This window comes from Tamandua tetradactyla, chromosome 12 (assembly GCF_023851605.1).
Source record: "Tamandua tetradactyla isolate mTamTet1 chromosome 12, mTamTet1.pri, whole genome shotgun sequence".
Taxonomy (NCBI): Eukaryota; Metazoa; Chordata; class Mammalia; order Pilosa; family Myrmecophagidae; genus Tamandua; species Tamandua tetradactyla.
The window spans coordinates 246,541-269,289 of NC_135338.1; the positions used below are offsets into that span (position 1 = coordinate 246,541).

A 22,749-nucleotide genomic window follows, 5' to 3' on the forward strand; every position below is an offset into this window, starting at 1 on the left:
GGCTTTGAGCAGCTGGTATAAGCTCCATGAGCCTCCGTATTCTCATCTGTAAAATGGAGTCAATATTATTTCCTGCACAGAGCTGATGGAAAGATGAAATGGGACACTCCGCAAGCACGCAGCACAGTGCTGGCATGACACAGCTACCTGACACGTGTCAGGCTCTTCCCCCTTGCCCTCTTCACCTTCCTTGTCTAGCTGTTGACTCATGACTGAAATTCCTCTGTTATCATTTCCATTCCAGAAGTATTTTGTTAACAACCAATATCACTAAATGGAAAAATGTTCAACTATCTCATCAAATTTTCATCGTAAATTATAAAAAGAAGAAAGAGCATATGGTTACTGAGAACCTGCAAGAGACACCTGGGAGAGGGACTAGGGAAGCTGAGATTGGCAAGGATAGACGTCTTGTCCTTTATAGTTATTCAAGGGCTGGACCTCACCTGCTACGCACTCTCCTGTCCAAACTAACTTCTACCTCAAGAACCTGCCGTGGAACTTGAGAGAATCCAGGAATCCAGTTTTTAATGGAAATTGCACTGAGGAAGCCTGTAGGGACTTTTGACGACCATCATTTATAACAGTCTGTCCAAGTAGGTGTTTCTCCATTTCTGGATCCTGTCCACCATCTGTGGACCTCACTCTTCTAGGACCACAGCACACTATAGTCCCTCTAGGCTACTTTTAGCTAAACCCCAAACACTTGGAGCTGGCACTTGTAAAGGGATCTCTCCAAATGTCCCCTTGTCCTGAATCAGAAACCTGGCACACAACCAGACCAAGAACCATGTTCCTTCTGCGTGTGGGGATGCTTTGATGACTAGGACACTGAGGGTCTCACAATGGCCTGTGGAACAGCTGCTGCTTTCCTGTTGCTTTGCGCTGCCCTGAAGGCAGTTGCTCCTTAATGACTATCAGTAGCTCCAGTCCTCATACTGTGGGCTTACTGCCCAGGCGTGCTGGGAGGTGAGGAGAGCGACTCTGCAGAGTTGGAGGAATCCGAGCTGCCACCAGGGCGCGCAGCGGACGCTCACCTGCAGACTGGGCTAGACAGAGGCTTCTGGAGGGAAGAGGGGCGCCCTGGCCTTCTGGGCAGAGATTTTCCTCCTGCTGCTACGTCCCAGGGGCTGAGTTTGGGGACACGTCTCGGCGTCTATGATCTATCACAAAAGGCTCTCGCAATCAGCCCCTGAGAGTTGAGAGCGCACAGCCTCCATCTCCGGTCCATGGCCACTTGGCTTCGCCTCTCAGGACCACAAGTTGCATTTACTGCAGGGGATTTGGCAAATCCAGAGCCCTCTAGTTTCAGAACTAGATTCTTAAAAAGTCAGAAATGTGTATTTAATGAGACCGAAGCGTCCAGCCCTCGCAGACCCACGGAAGTCAGGGTCTAGAGCCGTGATCCTCAAACTGTGATTCCCAGACCGGCCGCAACAGCTTCCGCGTCAGTAGGGACCGTGTTAGAAATGCACATTCTCGGGCCCCACCCCAGTCTCCTAAATCCGAGACGCCGGGGACGGGGCCGCGCCTGGGGGCTTTACGAGGGGACCGCCAGGCGGCTGGGGGCGCGAGCCCTCCTATCCTGGGGCTTCCCCCTTCGCCCGCCTGACCTTGGATCGTGAGGGAGGAGGGCCCCGGGGCCCCCCTGAGCTCACCTGGCGCTCGGCTCTGCGGTCACGTGGACTCACGGAGCCATCCTTTCGCCCCACTCCCCTCCTCCGGCCATTAAAAGGAAGAAGATGCTCGTCGCTGAGTCGTTTGTGGTCTTGGCAGTCTCTCCGGCTGCCGCACTTTTTGACCCCCGCAGACACGCGCCCCGCCCCCGCCGGGGGGCCACCGCAAGGCGGGGGGCTGCAGCAGCCGCCTCCTGCAACTTGCGCGGCGGAGCGGAGGCGGCGAGCCGGGGCCGGGACTCGCGGGGCCGCAGGTCGGGGCTGGCCTTCCCGGGCCGGGCTCAGCTAGGCCGGGTCACCTTCCACCGGGGAACAGACGTCCTCCGGGAAAACCGCGGGTCGGCATTTCAGAGAGAGGAAGAGCGGCTCCGCCTGCAGGGTAGGTGGTCCCTCCGCTCAGGGCGTGGCGGGTCCTGACCGGTTGGGAACCCTGCGGCGGGCAGCCCGCGATGCTGGACGGGGAAAGACCGCGGGCTGCGAGCGGGGAAAGACCGCGGGCTGCGGGCGGGAGCGGTGGGAAGCCCGCCGTCTCGGGACCTGCTGGAAGCAGGAGTGTCACGCCCTTGGCAGAAGGTGCTCATTCCAGGCTCCGGCAAGCTGACTTGCTGAATTAGTTTGCGCGTGAGAGCTGCAGGTGGGTTGTGCTCACGTAAGTATCTTTTTAGAGGAAAAACAATGCGTCTGGGCTTTCGGTGTGTTTCCGGACAGTGGGCGGAATGAGGACGGCGGGAAAGCTGAACACAGAGCTTCAAGCTTGAGTTTTGTGGACCTGGAAAGATGGACCACTTATTAGGCGGATGACCGGTTTTTAAAAATGTTTTCATTGGCCTTCCGTTAGTCTCCCAGAAAGCAGATTTACTTCTTTCCTAGGTGAGTTGAGCAAGATTATGCTCTGGTCTGTTTGATTCGCTGAAGAGGAATCCAGCTGCGGCAATCGTAACTCCTTGTATTATCCTAGGCCCGTGATTCATACTGGAAACAAAATTCAGTCAAGTGAATATTACTGTTGTGAAAAGCAAAAATGTGCATTTCTACTTAGGAAAATAAAGTTAACTCGATTTTGCTAGTGTACTATTCCTAGAGTTTTAAAAAGAACAGTTTTGTGCTGTAGGGTGTGGTACACAATATTTGAAGAAAGGTTTTGCCCTTTTTTGTTGTTACAGGTCTGGTACTTAAAGGGAAAAATTTCTAATAAAATTGTGAGTTAAACTTTGTTATAAGTTTTTAAACTCACAATGGCTTTTTTTCTTATATGTGTGGAGAAGGATGCTTGTATTTTTAGAACGTGTACCTATGACAGAAAAAGTTTGCACTGTGAATATTGTAAAAAAGTAAATGTACTGTGACCATGCAAAGAACGTGACAAACTTGTTCTTTGACTCCTCTTTTCTTTCTGAAGAAAATCTGTTCCTACATACTGACTAGAAGAAGGAAAATGTAGAGATCTGTTTATCAATAGGTGTTAAAGCATAAGCTTAGGATTTCATTTTACTTTTAAGTATTTTTCAGTTGAATTATTAGAAAATTCTTCAGCCAGTCTCCTATAACACCTAAGCCTTACATATAAGTCTCTGAAATCAATTAATACTACATTTAGGACACATTTCACAGTGGTTCTGAGAGTCTCGAATGAATCTAATCAGATTTTACATTTCTCAAAATTCATTTATGATACGAGAAAGATAAAATTTAGTAGTAAACTCAGCCCTTAAAATATGATTATATTTAATAGATATTAGTATGTCCATTTTTAAGAATAAAACTAATTTTGAATAAAGGTAATGATTCAGAAATACATCTTGGGGTTATTTTAGTTGAGTTTTAAGTCATTTTATATAAAATGTATAAATGTATATAATAAAATAATTATATAAAATACTGAAGGCTGGACTTGAATAACTGATAAGTTATTTTTCCACTTACTGATAATTTTTAAATTTTATTTTATTCATTTATTTTTTTTCTGTTAGTTTTTAAAAAATGCCCTAAGGGAATTTAATGATAGTTCTCAATGGATATGACATTGATACAATAACATACAGCCCATATTCAAAATTTCCTTGCTCTGCCAATACTGTCTCTTAGAGCTGTTTTCTTCCTTCTTCCACCGTCCATGTCAAGATTGCCCTTCTTGTCACTAAGATCTCGCTTAGTTGTCAGGTGTTTAGTGGTCAGGTCTTAGTTTCCTTTAATTAAGAACAATCCTTCACCTCTTTTGTCTTTTATATCTTGGCATCTTTGAAGGGTCCAGATCAGTTGTCATGATTAATTAAGTTCAGGTTATCTGCATTTTCTTTCCCCACACATCTTCAGTAGTGTGGTTTCACAGAATCATTTCAGAAAAAGTAAGGGGTATGGTATGCATGGATTTTTTTCTGTTGTCTTCTTATTTCTTTTTCTGAATTGATGCAAATGTTCTAAGAAATGATCATGATGATGAATATGCAACTATGTGATGATATTGTGAATTACTGATTATATATGTAGAATGAGTGATCATATGGTAAGAATGTTTGTGTTTGTATGTTGGTATGTTTAATAAATAAAATAAATTAAAAAAAAAGTTATGGAGACTTGTCAGAAAACTAGGATCCTTGAGAGCTGCATGCCTAAATGTTGGACTTGACAATTTGCTGCCTAGCTCATTGCTTTAAAGAAAATAGCGTTTTTTTTAAAGTCAGGCTTATTGCAGTATAATTTACACATAGTAAAATTCAGCCTCTTTCAGTGTGCCAGTCTAATTCCGACACACACGTGGTCAGATCACGACCACTAACAAGACACAACAGTTCTCTTGGCCCCTGAAGGGTGGCTCCGGCTTCTCTGCAGGCTCTGTACATCCCCAAGCCCTACAAATCACTGATCTGTACTCACGTTTTACAGTTTTGCCCTTCGGCATGTTTTTAACTGAGCAACACTTGTCTTCCTTCTCTTTTATCAAAAATGAAACTTATCTCCTCTTTGTATGGGGCTGAGGTGGGGTTGTGGTATTTTTGCTTTAGTCCTACCTACTTTGGAAAAAAAACTGAGAAGACAAAGCTGTTTTGCAAATGAGAAACCAAAAACTTGGATTCTGTGTTAAATTCATATTGATCTTAAATAAATAAATGGGAGTCTCCACATATTTTCATTGTTTGTACAGGAAAGCATAAAGGCAAAAATTTTATATAAACAATTACTGATGATTAAAAAAAAATTCATAGATTTAATTTGTAGTAAATTTGCAGTCCACTGTGGTTTAAGCATTTGATAAGGGTGTGCATTATTAGCTATCCCAAACTGAAATACAAGGCCATTTTAAAAATATTTTTTACTTATATAATATTAATAGAACATATTGTTGCTTTATAATCTTAGCATTTAAAACATACTTCTAGTTTGTTTGGGATTTAAAAAGCTGCCTGAAATGGCACATTGTCAAATAGTGAGAAGCAGAAGAGAGACTGAAAACGACAACTTGGAGACATTTACATAAAGAGTGATTGTGACTGCTTAAGTTATAACTTTGACGGGGACTAAAGACTGTGCCCAGTTTAGGTGTAGGTATCAGGGCTTTTTCATTTCTGTGCCGGTGTGTTCAAATTCAGATTATGCTGCAGGACATGGGTGCAAAATCTTTTGTAAACTAACATTCTTTACTGTTTGCTGTATTGTTCAATTCAGTAAACACTCAAGTAGGGGCCTGTAATTGCTAGGCACTGCTAATAAAGATGTTCCCGATTGATGTCTTTTCTTTTTTTCCTTTTTCCTTTGTGCTATGAAAGCAAAAGCTAGTATTTTACATCTACAACTTGCTTCTTGAAGAACTACAGAAGCAGTAACTAGGATATGCAAAGTGGCAATCCTATAGGTACCTGCAAATTGGATAGCTGGAACTGCTACAGCTCTTGCAAATTAAGGGCTTTTAAGCCTGAAATCTTTGTGTGGGTGGACTTGAGAAGGCAGGAGAGTGGGGGTCACTTGGAAAGATAGATTACAGAGCCTGCATATGTTTCCTCGAAGAGTCCTACTGCAGCATTCATTGTAAGTGTTCGGTGTTCCACTGTTAAGTTCGGGGCTGGAAGAGTTGAGTGGATTGCGTCTAGGCCCTTGGTTGGTCGCGTCCCTTTGAATCTCTTCACCCAGAACTCTCCACTTCTCTAACTCAAATGAAAATTTGAATTTGGTCGAGTTTTCCAAGTGTAGAGCCTCCCCTACGATTGCTGTCGGTATTGGGAAAGAACAGGGACTTGCTTGTGGGAGAGAAGGCACAAACCTCTCCACACCCTGCTTTAGGGTGTGCTAATCTTATTGCTGGGACTTCCTCCTACCCTATTCACGTCCTCAGAAGTCCATTTCCTATCCCACTTAATACACTCCAGTGGGCCCCTAGGGGAAGTAACAGTCTAGAATCTAGGCTTTTCTCATTTTGGAGGATCCATGTACATATTTTAAAAGCAATCACTAATGATTGCTTCTCTTGTGATTTCGGAGCAGTTTTTATTTGGTCTTAAATAGTATTAAATTGTCTGAAAGCCTTAATATTTTGCTTTGCAAAAGATAAATTTGAAGACAAATAACAACCATCAGGGATGCTTGATGCTTTAAAAAATATTTTTTACCTTTTCCATGAAATCCCTTTTAGTTTCTGCATTGTGGGTGTGGACATATGACAGGTTTTCTTTCAGTGGGGCACACCAATCTCAGTGTTTGAGCTGAATGCTTGGGGAAGTGTTATGGGTAGGTGGGAGAAGACTGGGCATGAGCTATCCAAGCCCTCCGTGTCTGCAGACTTGAGAATGCAGTAGGATTCGGAGGAGGATTTGGTGTTTTATGTTCCACACGATGATTGACAGGCTGTCATCCGTCCCGCTAAGTTTTCTGGCCATCTGTTCGGACCAGTGGTAATGGTTCCTCTAGCAGAAGTTAAGAAAATAAAATTCGGAGGCAAAAATCTTCGGAGAAGCCCTAAAAGCATTTTAACTTAAATTGTCTGGAAATTCTGCCCAACACTTATCCGGTGGCATGCCAGTAGATCCTTTTGAATATGTAATAATAGCTTCCAGAACACTTCCACATGCATCATTTCATCTGATCCTCAAAGCAATGGGAGAGAGGTGTAGTCCGTTTCTACCGAAGATGTGGAATCTAAGGGAGCTTGTGTGATCTGTGCACGACCACCTGGCATTAAGGCAGAGCTAGGACTAGCACCAGTGCTCTGCTCTGCCTGCTGGGCCAAAATATTTATAAAGGCAGGCTCTTCTTATTCTTTAACGAGATTTCATAAATACTTTGATAAAATCCCTCTATTCTTTTTGGAGTATCTGTCATTTTTAGTGCTACCGTTTATCTTCTCCAAAGAAAATCACTGTCAAAGTCTAGATGTTTTTAATAACTTTTTTTTTCTGTTTAACAGCCATAATGTGTTTCCAGCCAGTATGTTAGAACACCATATATAATTCCATGTGTACAAAAAGCACAGACGTGTGACCTGAGAGGGCCAAACACAAGTTTGTGGTTCTAAGGTCGAGGGTACAAGAGAGAAATCTTTGGGGCAAAAGACAAGGCCATTTAGTCATGATGAAGGATACGGACCAGCTATTTCTTTAATTAGTGGTGACTAATTAAAGAAAACTGACATGCAGGGAAGTGATCAATTATTAAAATTAGGATATCCAGACACATCCTCTTTTCTTGGCCACAGGAAATGCCACCCTACCAGGCCCAACAATTAACCTCTTTAGACATTATTTTCCCTGTTGTACTAGATGCTGTCGTCCCTGGAGCAATGCTTGAACGCTAAAAGAAAAGTCCTAGGGAAAATGCTGCCATGTACTGTGGAAGGAATTTGATCTTTTGGGGAGTCTTTCCTTCAACCCATTTACATCTCTGTTACAGAGCAGCACTACTCAAAGTAGAACCAAACAGATTTGTTTATTGACTTTTATAGACCTCCAGTGGAGAAGGCTTTTCTTTTGCTACCTGTTCACTATCTCCCAGGACTCCTAAGGTGATTCAAGTTCATTCCTTCTAGTTGAGGCTTTGTTTCAGGAAAAAAAAACAAAAAAATCCCTTTGCATTGACTAAGCCACTCATTATCTAAGATACCGCTGATAAATATTTGTCACAGGAATCTAGATACATCTGAAAGATATCTGACCGAAAGGCAACATATCCTTTTAGTCACTGCCCAGAGATCAGTTTTCTGACGTTAGTTATCATTGTACTGTGGACATTCTAGAGCATTTAATTGGTCTATACATGCGAACTCTGATTTTCTATGCAAAGTCACCGTGCCACCTGATTCATTTATTGCTTGGATGAATCCTGGCATTCACTGTTTGCTGGTGTGAATTTGACAGGTCATTTTGGTGTTGCTGGGCGAAAAAAGAATATTTCAGTGATAGGTGAAAATGAGTGATTGCATTGATTCTGTGCCCACTCAGAGAGAGGTCATATTCCTTTTAGATTTGGTGTTCACTTTCCAATTGGGAAAATGGGAAATGTTATTTCAACTTCATGAATTTCTGTGTGACTCTTCATCTTTGTGTCAGTAGAAGCTTTATGTTTTTAAGAGCCCTCATAAAAGGAAAAGATAACAGTGGGTTTTTGAAAATTGTTGTGTTTGGCTTTGCCGAACTACTTATGCTATCATGTTGAATATATTTCTTCTGGCAAAGTAATGTTGAGACAGCGTAAAAGTCAGTAAAATCTTGATTGACTAAAATTAAAACTTTTGTCTAAACCATTTTTTAATTGATTTTTTTTCACTTACTGAAGATTGACTTGAAGTCTCTTGTCTGAATTCTTATTCTAAAATTCACTGCTTTCCTGCCTCATAATTTCCTGAAGATATTTAATCTTCACTTGATGATCGAGAGTATTGATTGTGTCCTCTTTTCAATGTGAATTTATACTGGCCAGTTCTCTGTATGAGAAATTGGCGTAAAATGCATGCTGTTAGATAAGCTTTTTATGTATTAAATTTGACAGGCCATCTTATTTTCTTACACTTCTTTTTTTTTTACAAGTTGAAAGAATGTAAAATTTAATTATTGCCTCCAGACTACATTTTACTATTCATAAATATAGGGTACATGGTACCCTAAGTATTTTGTTCTCAGTTGTTATAATGCATGTTATTTAAATCGTGCTGTTAAAGTTCTAAAACTGTCTTTTGATTAAACATTTCCCTGCACAAGATAGGCTAAGATCACACAGCAAAGGCAGTGCACTAGGACATGATCGCCTAGGTACAATATTCGAAACGTAGCCAGTGTCTGTGTAGATGGACTGAAATAAGACAGGCATTTCAGGGAAGGTCGAGGAATAAATGCCTCTCAAGAATACTGCCTGTCTGTCCTGGAGCCGCCATCCTCAAGGCTGCAAGTGACCATGTTACCAAGCCTGTGGTCTCTCCTGTATCCAACAACTTCCCTAACCCAGCTCGTTTCCTTCGTATATAAATGTTCTTCAGCATCTCTTCTAAAACACCTTCTTTGAGCCAATGTTCTTCTCTAACTACTATTCTCTTTCTTCTTCATTGTCAGATTTTTTGGAAAAGTTGTTTATCCTCATAGTACGATGTTGGTTAGAGGTGGTGCCACCTTCTTATTCGTTCTTTACCATTTCATGGGATCTGTCCTCCTTCCTTCAGCAGGCACATTAGATCCCTCGTGTGGGTCTTGGGATGCCATTAAACCCCTCTCTTTAGCACAGAGTCGTGCCTACTGAAATGCTTCCATTTTTAAAAAATTAATACTCTTGTCCATCCACCTCCCCAAAAACAAACAAGCAAAACAAACAAAAACCAACCAAAGAAACAAAAATTCAACAAATAGTGCTGCAATATTGGAATACTCACATGGAAAAAGAATGAAATGTGAGCCTATCATACAGCATACAAAAAAAATACTCCTGACATGCTGAAGTCTTATTTTAAGTGCATTTCTTCATATTCCTTCCTTACAACAAATATTTATTGAATTGTACGAGAAGGTGAATAAGAAACAGTTTGTGCCTCCAATGAGGACAACACCTAGTTTTCTTACTTCTTGCTATTCCACCTCACTTGTACCATTCCATGAAGGAGTCCAAGTAGTTATAATATAATAAGGAGGATTACATTTGTATGTAAGTGATTATTACGATACTATAAGTAGATAAATGCTAAAGTTTAAAATGCCATTTGCATTGCATTTTTCACAGTTCTTACGGACATGGTTTTTTGTAGGAAAATAGCAGATTAGAGTGCAATGATTGGTTGGGACAACGTAATGGAGCACCTTGAATGCTAGAAGAGTTTCTTACTGCAGAGGTTGATGGGACTTTTTAAAATGTTAACCTGGCGGCTATAAGGAACTGGAGAGAAGAAGCAATACGGAGCTCACGTAGAGATGCACAGCCAAGAAGTAGTGGGCATTTGCCTCAGATGGTGGCCAAGACAGAACCTGAGAAAGGCACTGTGAGGAAAAAGCAGTGCGTCTTGATTAAGGGGAGAAGTTAAAGATAATGGTAAGGGGGCTTTGTTGTTAGCACAAGTATGAAAATAATGGGTCATTTTGGGGAGGTAAATGCTGAATCACACCTTGGTTATTGTATGTTACTTATTGCTGTGAAACAAATTACCTTAAAATTTAGCAGGGTAAACGGCAGACTTTATTATTTCATTATGTTTATGAGGGACAGGAACCGAGGAGCAGCTTGGCCGAGTGGTTCTGATTAGATTCTCTCACGAGGTAAAGATGTTGGGCTGCAGTCATCTGAGCTTCTTCCAAGATGTCTCACTACGTAGCTAGTGGCTGGAGACCACAGTTCTTTGCTGGCCATTGACAGAAGGCCTGGGTTCTTCGGTACCTCTCCACAGGGCTACTCGAGTGTCCTCACAGCACAGCAGATAGCTTCCCCTAGAGCCAGCAATCCAAGAGTAAGAGCTGGGAGGAGGCCGCAGGGTCTGCTCCTTTTGATCTGCTCTTAGACGTCACACTCCTTCACCTCTGCCTTAATTTATTCACTAGGAGAGAGTCGTGCAACATTAGGAGAGTTCATCAACATGGATGAACCTTGAGGACATAATGCTGAGTGACAGAAGTCAGACACAAAAGGATAGATACTGTATGATTCTGTTATTATGACTGATAAAGCTGCCAGTGTTTTGGAGCAGCTAGGAGGGAAAATGTGGGAGGAGGGCATGGTGGTCCACGACAGACTCTGGAACTGTTCTGTAGCTGCTTATTGGGGTGTGCTTTGAAAATTACTGCTTTTTTTCCTTTCTTTTCTATTTTACAACTAAAAAAGTGGTTTAAAAATTATAGGCAGTTATAGTAATATTAGATAAAATAAATTCCTGAAATAAAAAGTTTGAAAACATTTAGTAACATGGCTCACTACTATAACAAAGTTGATATTTGTAGTAACTTTTTACTTGATATTGTGAGAACGCACATAGTTTTGATAGTTAATCAAATGGTATTTAAGGGACTGTGCAATATTTAGAATTCAAGTAATTCTGCCATCTGTGTTTATAGATTTTTTTCCTTCCTTGATTTAAATTTAAATTGATTTGTGAAACATACTGTGCAAACAGGCTTTATGATGATTAGTTAGATTTTTTTTTTTAATTTGCTTATGGATAAGCTAACTAAGATATCCGTTTTAGGTGGTTAAGATTTCCATGTGTTAATTGTTAAAAATATTTGTATATTCACATTTTTCTGAAATCAGGAAAATATTTAGTAACATAGGTCACTACTATAACAATGCAGACATTTGTAAGAACTTTCTACTTGATATTTTGAGAACATTCACAGTTTTGACAGCTGGTCAAAGGGTATCTAAGTTAGTGTCTAATACTTAGAATTTAAAAACTTTGCTATCTGAATTTGTAGATTTTTTCCTTGTTGCCTTAATTTTCAATTGATTTATGAAACTTACTACACAAACACAGGCTTTACGATGATTATATGGATGCTTTATTTAAACATGCCTCTGGTTAAGCTAAGATATCCATTGTTGGTGGCTCTAAGTGAATTGTTTGTTTTCTTACATTTAAACAAAACGAAGAAAACACAAGAAGAGAGTCATTAAGTCCAGCCTGTACTCAAAGGGGATGGAGTAGGGTTAGGCTCCACCTTTTGAAGAAAGAAGTATGGAAGAATTTGTGGGCATGTTTTAAAACCGCCATAGTTATATTGTGATGTGAAGACAAATGGAGTGAGCATTCAAATGAAAATGTCAAGAGGAAACAATTGGAAGCTCTAAAGAGCCAAGGAGTGAAAACAGTAAAGATGGAGAGCGTCTCAAGACAAGTTTCTTTAATGTTCTCTCTCAATCAATTCCATTATTAGTGATTATTATTCTCTTCTCCAGATTATATTATTCCAATTATTCTAATTTTTTTCTTAAAGATTTACATTTTTGATCTCTCATGTTATTTTGTAACATAGATTCTTTTGGGGGGGGAGCAAATAATCTTTAATGGCCTTTTTTTCCAAATACACGGGAAAATGAGACAATGCTACGCGCATTGGATGCAATCCTGGGCCACAACTCTGCACACTCCTTGGCAACTGATCCTGTGAAGGCAGAAGCTTTCATCTCTCCTTCACTGTTTACTATGACACGAGCATTATCTTCAAAATAAAGGAACACGCCATCTTTTCTCTGGTATGACTTCTTGTCAAATTACCACTGCCGGGTGTTCCTTCTCTCTGAGTTCTGGTTTGCCCTTCCTGCCTGTGGCCACATAGCAACAGGAACCCTATTCAGCCGCCCCTCGATTCCCTGTGCTGTCAGCAGAGTTGATCACGGCTCCTAGCGAGAGACCCAGGGAAACCCTGAATTTTGCACTGGAGGATGCACTGTGTCCTTGCTTCTACATCTTGCACGTTGGAAAAGGACAGAAAGGCACCATAGATTCTTTCTTTTTTAGCAAAACAAAACTGCGTGTTTTATTTATCAAAGAGTGAAAAAAATAGAAAATACAGATAAATACAAAAAAAGGTTACAAAGCATAATAAATTTTGTTTTTTTCACAATGGAAAAATGCCCCTGAATAGTTGGATATACTTTTTAGTAGTCAGTATCTAATAATGAAAAGCAACCAATTTATATGTTCTGTATAGTTGCAGTAAATGATTTTTCAGTTTAAAAGATGTAATTCCCATCATTTTTTATGTTGGCATTCAAAAGCAAAAAAATAACTGAAAAGAAAAATGGGTGAGATACAAAATGATCTGCAAGATGCAAAATGTAGTAGCTTATGCTGTGGTCTATTTTTAATTTCTCCTCCTACACACATACACTCTCTCAAAACACTTATACACTCCACCCATATCATCTACAAGCACACACATTTCCATAGCTTGAAAATGGATAGTTTGCATCTCTCAATTCAGGATATGATTTTAAGAAGTTATTATACTACCATACATCAGGAAACTATTAACAACACAAGTTTTAATTTGCAAGCCTAACAACTTAAAAACTTAAGGAAAAAAATATTACAGTGACACTGAAAGATACTTTTATTGGCTTTTTAAAAGACAAATACAAAAATAAAAATAAAAGACAAATACAAATGAGAATAACTTATTCAGAAAACTAATTTTCAAAACGGTCTTAAATGAAATAAATATATCTAATACAATCATTTCCTACAAAGTGGGCAGTGCTAAAAACTAAGTTCCTCATTTGGAGTTCCTAAAACCGGTATATCCCTTTAAAAAAATATTTTCTTATATAGAATATTTAGTACACTCACACTTTCTTAAAATTTGCCCTAAAACAATCTATATCTTTAACATCCAAATTTCCTAAATATATATTAAGTTCATTTAATTTAAAATTAAGGAAAAGATATCTAGACGCAATTTCTAAGAAAACAATGCAGAAAGTAATTTATGCATGGTTATTTACAGAAAGAGTTTTACTGACTAATGTAAATAACATGGTCAAAAATCTGACAGAACCTTTCTAATAATCTGTACTTCATATATAACAAAAGATGTTTTATGTGCAGTTACTACATGAGTCTAAGAGCCAGACACTAAGGCATTTGACATGGTAATAATTTCGTTTTTATTATACTAAATGTCAGGTCAAAAGTCAGTGGGGGGCGGGCCGCGGTGGCTCAGCGGGCAAAGTGCTTGCCTGCTATGCCGGAGGACCTCGGTTCGATTCCCGGCCCCAGCCCATGTAACAAAAACGGAGAAACAGAATACAATAAAAACAAGAAAATGTTTAAAAAATGTTTCCCTTTCTTCCTTCCTTCCTTCCTTCTATCCTTCCTTCCTTCTCTCTGTCTTTCCTTAAAAAAAAAAAAAAAAAAAAAAAAGTCAGTGGGTTTCCTGGAGCCTGCCCAGGCAAGGAAAAAAAAAAGTCAGTGGCACTCACATGCTAGAAGTCTGTAATCACTCAGATTTCTCAATTATATCAAACACTGATTAGCCAAATGAGACTGGACATTATGCAATCAACTTTATGGTTTCTTTCAAGTATATACAAATCTTTTAAATGGGCATATATGCAAATGCACAAAAGAAATGAAATAGAAATATTTAAGAGACTGAACAGAAATGGCTTTTAATTATAAATCATCCTGCCATTCAATTATGAAGCCGCATCTTTTTTCCTTAGTTTGTCTTCTATTATTAGTAGTCTTCTATCCTATTGTAGGCTTACAGAGCATCCGAAAATTTCACGTTGGTAAAGGACAGGAATGTCTGGTCAGTGCAGTCTGTATGATGAGAAGGAATATCTTCTTCTGTGAGCAGCTGCCATGCTTTCAGACATGCTTCTGACTGTGAGATGATTAACAAATCCTCTGAAGAAAAGGAGAAGACCGGGCACAGGAAATATCCACCAAAGCCAATGCTGTCCACTGAAATATCCAGTAAAGAATCAGAAAACCTGATGATAAGGATCCATTCAATCAATGGAAGGCCGAATCCACAGACAGCACCATACCTTCCAGCTATGGGATTGGCTGTACAGAAGGATAAATAAATCCAAGCCAGCTGAAAATAAATGCCACGAAAAACACCAACGTGAATATGCCGTCATTCCCCACTCTAAGCTGGTCTGCATAATTGAAGTCATCTCTTGGTGGGTACTGTTCCTCCTGAATTCTTTCAGATGTAACTGCATTGCAGCAGCTTTGGCCTTCTCAGCCTCATCACATGTTGGAAGGGAGGTAGCAACACTGTAGGGGGGTGGCACAGGATAAAACTCATAAACGTCTGCATCAGAGGTTGTAGCTACTTCCAACACCCTGTGCTGCTAGGTTTGAGGTTGATGGCTGCTCCATAGCAGATGATTCTGAATTATCCTCCCCATCGGGAAGCACTTGGTAGTGGCCAGTACCCGACTGGTGAAGACCCATCCTCCCCAACTCGGGATCCGGCTTCCCAGTGCTGCCACAGTTTCTTAATATGAAAATGTTCATACTTTTAGAAAAAGTGAAAGACTAGTATAATGAATATCCATATACCTGCCATCTAGATACAGTACTTGATAACATTTTGATTATTTACTTTGTCAATATCTGTATGCATATATATATATATATTTTTTTTTTTTTCTGAACAATGTATTAGGTGGCATCGTTTGGTAAAGAAGAATTTCCCCTATCCCTCACCTTGAGCTAAACTACAGATCCTCTTAAAAATGCAGGATACAGGCTTAATTCTTTACCCTTAATTACCGATTCTCAGAGTGAGGAACTGACGCAGTGGTCATGTGTAAGGTAGCAAATAATTCCTTTTCTTTTTCTCTATTTTTGATTATCATCAGGGACTCATAGTCCAAAGTGTAAAAGCACATGGAATTTGCTATCTGCTTTTGAATACCCATGGAGTTTATACCACTTTACCCTCCCACCAGCAGTGTTGGAGAGTCCCTCTTTTTCCATAGCCTCCCCAAAAGTATGTGTTATCAAATTTTTGAATTTTTGCCCAACATGATAGGTGAGAAAATGCACCTTAGTGTAGTTTTAATTTGGCTCTCTCTAATGAGTGAGGTTGATTACATTTTTATGTTTTTAATAGCCCTTTGCCTTCCTTTTTCTGTATTCAAGTTCTTCGCTTATTTTTCTAACAGATTTTTCATCTTAATTGCTCTCTATCAACTAGAGAAGATTAGCCACTTGTTTCTAATAAGCTGAGAATCATTTTTTTTTCTAAGTTGTCGTTAGTCTTTTGGCTGCAGTTATCATGTTTCAGTGAAATGCAAAGATTTTTTATTTTTTTGCACGGGCAGGCACTGGGAATCAAACCCAGGTCTCCAGCAGGGCAGGCGAGAACTCTGCCTGCTGAGCCACCATTGCCTGCCCAAAGATTTACTTTTATGTACTCAATTTATTGGTCAATTTTTTATTGCTTCTGTATTTTGAGTCATAGTTAAGAAAGTTTTTCCCATACCAAGGCCATAAAGGAATGTGCCTATGTTTGTTCCTAGTATTTGTGCAGCCTCTTTCTCTCTTCTCTCTCTCTCTCTCTTCCTCTCTCCTTATCCTCTCATCTCTCTTTCAACATTTGGATCTCTGAACAATTTGGTGTTTATACTTGCATTCCACTTGAAGTATGAATCCAGTTTTCTTTTTTCAGTGGCTATCCTGTTGGTCAATGTTTTCCCAGTGACTGGAGATACACCTTTTTTTCATAACCCATATTTCCGAAAGCTTTTTTGTTATTATTTTACCATAGCAGGAGACAGAAATGCAGTGAGTTAAACAAGGGAAGCGTAATCTAACAGTTGACTATGGTATATGTTATAAGATATAAGGAAACACTGAATGACACCCTGGGGCAGAGGGAGAGTCCCCAAGGAAGGACAGACCCGTTGGAGAAGGAAGGGTTCTGCTCTGAGGTAGCAGAGAAGTTTGCTGTTTCAACCAGACCAGAGCTGGTTGGAGTTGCTGCAAGCAGTGGGCCCCCTCCGGAGTGCAGGAGGGGAGCAAGCAGTCAGAAACCAGTATCATGCGGTGCAGTGGGGGTTCAGAGGCGGTGAACACGGAGGGAGAGGGGTTGCAGAAGGAGTAGTTCTCAGTGTGAGACTCTTCGGGGGGCAGGCTGGACAGGTGATTGTGGAAAACTTCCATCAGGCTGAGGCTGGAAGGTCTCAGGGGGACAGCGTTCTGGAACCTTGGCTGGGGTTGGCTGTACTGGAGTCTCCCCCACACTGCCAACCCCTGGGGGTCCAGAAATTAAGAGACTCCTCTTCCTCCTGCAGTGTCCCTCCAGCGCCCTCTACTGAGAAAGTTTACCATTGGAGTCCCTTTGAAGAAGAAATCCTTAGAGAAATTCCATCTTCACAGCATCGCATTCGAAGCTGAGAGGTGATAAACTGATAACTGAGCAAGTTAAATCGGTCAGTTAATGTGCTAATATTCCATTTCAAAAAATTATTGACAATTCATAGTGTGTATGAATATCTGTTAATGCAGCCCTCCTCAGTGATCCTTCACTTTTAGGATTTTCCTCGTTATTCTTGTTTATTTTTCTGTAAGAATTTCCAAATAAACTTATCTAGCCCCAGAAAAAAAATTGTTGGTACTTTTACTTAAACTTTTGTTTTTAATTTTAGAAGCTATTTCATAATAAATTCTCATGGTAAAACAATTCTTATAGTTTAGAAAGTTAAATAATATAAAAAAAGGGGGGTTCCATGCCTCACATTCCCAGCCCACTGAGGTTAATATTTTCAGGCATGTCTTTCTGGATGTATTTCTAAGACCATACAAATATGCGTGCATTTTTTTTTAAATAAAAAATGTTTGGAATCTTTTAACAGTTGAACCTAACTGAAGACTGCAGCTCTAACTTTGTGATTTTTTTTTCCCTTCCAGCCAGTATACCTGCCTTTAAGTCTTTGAAAACATTATAATGTCCCTTTGTGCCTCTTCTCAAAAGGACTTTTCTCTACTGTTACCTATTCGAGACATGGATATAAAAAACTCACCATCTAGCCTTAATTCTCCTGCATCCTACAATTGCAGTCAGTCTGTCCTACCGCTGGAGCATGGCCCCATATATATACCTTCGTCCTATGTGGAGAGCGGCCGTGAATATCCGGCCATGACCTTCTATAGCCCTGCCATGATGAATTACAGCATTCCCTGCAGTGCCAACAACTCAGAAGGAGGAACTGGTCGGCAGACCACAAGCCCTAGTGTGCTGTGGCCATCTCCTGGACACCTCTCTCCTTTAGCTCTCCATCGCCAGTCGTCACTTCTGCATGCAGAGCCTCAAAAGAGCCCTTGGTGTGAAGCAAAATCACTAGAACACTCCTTGCCTGTAAACAGGTAAATGCGCTCTTCCTTCTGCATTTTCACTCATGGGCATTATTCAAGTTACTTTGACTTAGGGAGAAGAAAGATATGCTTTGTGCTTTATACAAGGTCTGTGTTTAATTTATTAGTCATAGAGTTTACTTCAAACACCTAGAACATATGATGTACTATTCTGGCAGTCTAGGCCTCGTTAAAAAGTTGGGTCTGTGGATGGGTGTTATAGGGAGAAAAATTCAGTATCATGACTACTGTTCTTAGACAATAAGGATTGAAGTTTAAATAGCTTTTCTCTTTGGGTTCTTTGAAAAATGAACTTTTTTACTTTACCGTTAGGTTAGGTTCTTCTTATTCTTCACAATTTCATGTTCATGACAGATTATTTATGGGATAAAAATAATTGTACAGTATTTCAACTTAAATGAAATCCTAAACCTTTGAAGCCTGAAAAGAGAGATAGTAATTGGCTTAAATACTGGCTTTTTAACAATTAACTAAGATAACATTTTATAAAGCTAGATGGGAAACTAGTTAAATGTAGACTTCAGTTGAAACGTCCCTAAAGTGACAGAAAAAAATACTGACACTACTTAAATTCAGAGTAACATGATGGATTACCTTCATCTAATTTGTAATATTTTTCATGAAAATTATGGCTGTGGAGAGGGGGTGACGTTGGGTAAGAGTGAGGAGGACATTAACTTCCAAAACAACCAAAGAACTAAATTTTGACTTATCGGATGTTGAAATGCATTACTTTAAAGTGTTGTCATAAAAATTTGAGAAAGCAGTTGTCATAGTTTCCAAGCTACCAAAACAAATACCATACGATGGGTAGGCTTAGCGACTGAAGTGTATTCGCTCCCAGTTTCAGAGCTAGGATGCCTGCTTCCTCTCGGGGTAGGTCATCTTCTGGATTCCTTGGCTTTTCCATTACATGGCAATGCACGAGGTGTTGTCTTCTCCTTTCCTTTCCGGGTTCTGCTGGCTTCCCACTTCTATTTCCCATGGCTTGTTCCTCTTCTGTGTCTAAGCTCTTGGCTTGTCAGGACTTCAGCTGTGTTGGATCGAGGCCCACGTCACTGAGTTTGGGCACGCCTTCACTAAGAGCGTCTTCTAGGTCCTGTTTACAAATGCCTTCACCTCACCTCCTCAGGACCAGGGCTGGGCTCCGAACATGCCTTTGTGGGGGACATGGTTCAATCCACAACAGCACTGTTACACAGTAATTTCATTTTCTTCTTGAAAAAATCTTTTTTTTTTTAAGGATTTAACATTTAATTATTGGTTAAAATAATTTTTAAAAATTTGTTTAAAAAAGAGTAGAAACATTGTAGATAACTTTTTAAGCATAGTGTTTTTCATTCAGCTTTAATAGGAAGATATTCTGTTTCTGAACATGAATTCTCATCAGAGTTTTGCTAATATTTGGACAAATTAGACCAGAGTATAATTACATAAATCAATAATACTTCTACCATTTTCTTTCCAAAAGAAACACGGCCTAGCAAATTTAGGAACTATCTGGGAGTGGTTTTGGTGCCCCTCAGCCCCTCCTTGCTGTACCCCCCTTCCCCTGCAGAGCCCCTTTGCCCAGCACTGAATATCAGCTTCCTTCAGACACTCGCCCGCTCACTCTCCCCCTCTCTTCTCTCTTCTCCTCCCTTGGTTATTTTATTTGCTCAGTTACTTACCTCAATGCAATTTAAACTTCATTGGTTGCTCCTCTTAAGGCTATTTTCTTTCTAGACCTTTATCTGAAATTATAGAATGAAATAAATGCATCCCCTATTTAAATGGGAACTTCAAATATCCAATGGGCTGGTTAGGTTTGTATTGAGGGAGAGCCTCCATGATGCACTTCCATATGACTTTATTATTATTATTTTTAATTGTGAAAAATAACATATACAAAAGTACCATAAATTTCAAAGCACATCACAACAATTAGTTATGGAACAGATTTCAGAGTTTGATATGGGTTACAGGTCCCCAGTTTTAGGTTTTTCCTTCTAGCTGCTCCAAGACATTGGAGACTAAAAGAAATATCAATAGAATGATCCAGCAGTCCCTGTGATTTTAACAGCCATCATACACCCTGCCTGTGGCCCAGACCTGTGGGATCACTTCCTTCTCCTTTTGCTTATTTTACACTCAAAAACGTGCATCGTGGTTGTTTCAACTGGCTTCCATCGTTATCGGAGATCTCTGCATGGATGGGTATAAATGCACCTAAACGTTTTAAAAGGTTGGTCTCTCCGAGCAGTGTTGCTCTTTACAGCTCTGACAACAGTAACAAAGGTTTAGTTTTGTGAGATCTCCTGGAAGACGTTCATCGTGAATCCTGGAGGGCGAAAAGATGAGCTGAGGCAGTACTCATGTTTTGTTTTGTTTTCCTGGGAAGCCCCTCGTGTGCTTTTACAGTGGATGTTTTCTTTGCTACCAGACAGACCCTGCAAAGGGAGGTTGATGGAAGCAGCTGTGCCAGCCCTGATATTAGCCCAAAGAGAGACGCCCACTTCTGCGCAGTCTGCAGCGATTATGCATCAGGATATCACTACGGCGTCTGGTCGTGTGAAGGATGTAAGGCCTTTTTTAAAAGAAGCATTCAAGGTACAAGAGTATCGTCAGCTGCTTTTTCAATGGTGTGTGTTTGGGGGGTGGAGTGGGTGGCAGGGTGGATTGTTTCAGGTGCAGAGGACTTCATCTTTAATTGCAGGTTTTACCTCCCAGACCCTAGACTGTAGTCCCAACTCAAACAGGTGCTGCCCCCCACTCTCCCATCCACCAGGTATACTGGGGAGAAAGAAGATTTCTACTTATACCCCTTGTGATGATACTTCCTGGGGAAAAAATATGTGTCATTAGGAGTTGCAACGATTGTTTCTTCCTGTGCTTGTGCTTGCTGCCTTATGTTTTCTGTCTGGCCTGCTTCGCGGCCACGATGATGGGCTGGCTCCCGAGGAAGAGAGAATAAACGCATTTCATGGTAATGGTTAGAAATCAGTAATTCCACTCCAGTGGGCTGTCCTGTCTTGAACCAGAAGCGCCTGTGCTTACACCTTGTTTTCTGGTCTTTGTTTAGATTATTCCTCTACCCCGCTCCACATTCCTGTTGGGATCAGTGCATGTGTATAATTGCCTTTTTAATCAGCTTGTGCACACCTGGATTCAAGGCCAATCCCCCAGGCGTATCTCCTTGCTGTTCTCTCTCCCTTGCCAGCTCTGATTGGCTGAAGTCCCTCTCCTCTGCCCCTCTGTCCCGTAACCCCCTCCCTTGGCAGCCCCTCACCCAGGAAACATTGGGTCCCATCTTAGAGCCTCCTCCTCTTTTCTGACAAGGATTCAGTACCTTGTTTTTGACCTGTTAAGAAAAGCAATCTTACAGTAATTCATAGTGTGCGCATGACAAATAGCAATGTACTAAGTTAACTCAGCCCTTGATAACTCTCCATTAAGAGAGCATGTTCCTTCAAGCAGAGCAACACTGATGGAAGCCAGCTGGGTGTTGGTGGACAGTTGCCTTCCTGAGTAGACCTCACGTTCCCCTGAATCAGTGACTACCTTTTGTCCTGAATCTCCACTTCCTGGTTTTGTGATTTTTACCTCCTGTCCTGAAATGGAGGAACTCACAGAGTTGTTCTAAAGCTGATTTGAGGTTGGTTGTGTGAAAATATTTGGTCAGTTATAAATATCGTGCAAACACAAGGTATTCTTGATGGTTTTTTTTCGAACTCGTCCTTTTTTAGACAGCAACATCTTTTCTTTCTTCCTGCATTTCTGTTCTAATCCTGATTTCATTTAAAGCTTGGTTTAAACCTCCCTCCTCTAAGAAGGTCGTCACAGGGCTGAGGGCCCTCTGTCATCTCCAAGCTTACCTTTCATCTTATGGAAATAAAGACAACCCAGATAAAGAAAGCGTATGATCAACACATGATCAAAGGATAAGCTGTGTTGTTTACTAATTTTTGCTTTTAAGACAAAGCTTTTCATGCCATATTGAGCATACCGAGTGCTAAAATATTTTTATATTTGAAATGTTTTTAAAATGTTTAAAATATAAAACAGGGTTTTTTATATTTTAAAAAATATTTTAAAATTTTAAATTTTTATATTTAAAAATTTTAATTTTTAAATTTCTAAATATTCTAGTAGTGCATTATAAGACTGTGTCCAATTCCCCCCTATATATAGGAACAATTAAGATTTTCTGAAATTCAGAAGTGAATTCTTGATATGATGACAATTCCATATCATGCTGAGGTTTCAGTGTTTACCTCTTTGAAAATAAAACTAAGCCCAGTTTTAAAAAGAGACATTTCCTGTTTGTTGTTGGGAAAATGTCCCTGGCCTGAATTATCTTTGAACCCTAAGACTCTAGTTGATAACAGTCGAAAGTTTCTGCATTCCCATGTCATTCCTTCTTACTGCATCAGCCAGGGAACTGTTGGAAAAGGGGAATGGATTGTTGCACTCTAAATCTGCCTAAAGGAAAGAGGTACTGCTCTGAAAATCATTTAATGCCTAAATGATTCTTTCTTTGGACCCTTCTTTTTTTTGGCACCCTCTAACACAAATGCATTGCAGTAACTGAAAATGGCCATTCAATTCTTTAACATTTTCTCCAATAGGTCTGGAAAAGCCAAAATTGTCGGATGGTTCAATTAACTTGAGAAATTCAGCATACTTAACATTCTTTGGATTTTAGAACAACTTTAAACTTGTCTTGCTGACTTGATTTGTAAGCTTCTTGACCCTGTGTTATTCATGTTATATCCTCTGCACTGTGCAACTGCACAGGAAATTCTG

At 40.2% G+C, this 22,749-nt stretch overlaps 1 protein-coding gene and 2 pseudogenes across 1 annotated transcript in view; 1 reads left to right on the plus strand and 2 right to left on the minus strand.

Moving 5' to 3' along the window:
* Positions 1–1,956: 1,956 nt before the first annotated feature.
* ESR2 (estrogen receptor 2) overlaps positions 1,957–22,749 on the plus strand; it is a 76,352-nt gene continuing 55,559 nt past the window's right edge. Inside the window, 4 exon segments of the mRNA XM_077122424.1 lie at positions 1,957–2,055; positions 16,884–17,021; positions 17,500–17,955; positions 20,387–20,553. Of these exon segments, the coding sequence (XP_076978539.1) occupies positions 17,537–17,955; positions 20,387–20,553 (586 nt within the window). The 5' untranslated portion in view covers positions 1,957–2,055; positions 16,884–17,021; positions 17,500–17,536.
* On the minus strand, positions 12,129–12,534 carry LOC143652721 (large ribosomal subunit protein uL14 pseudogene; annotated as a pseudogene).
* Positions 14,382–15,036, minus strand: LOC143652722 (NEDD4 family-interacting protein 2 pseudogene; annotated as a pseudogene).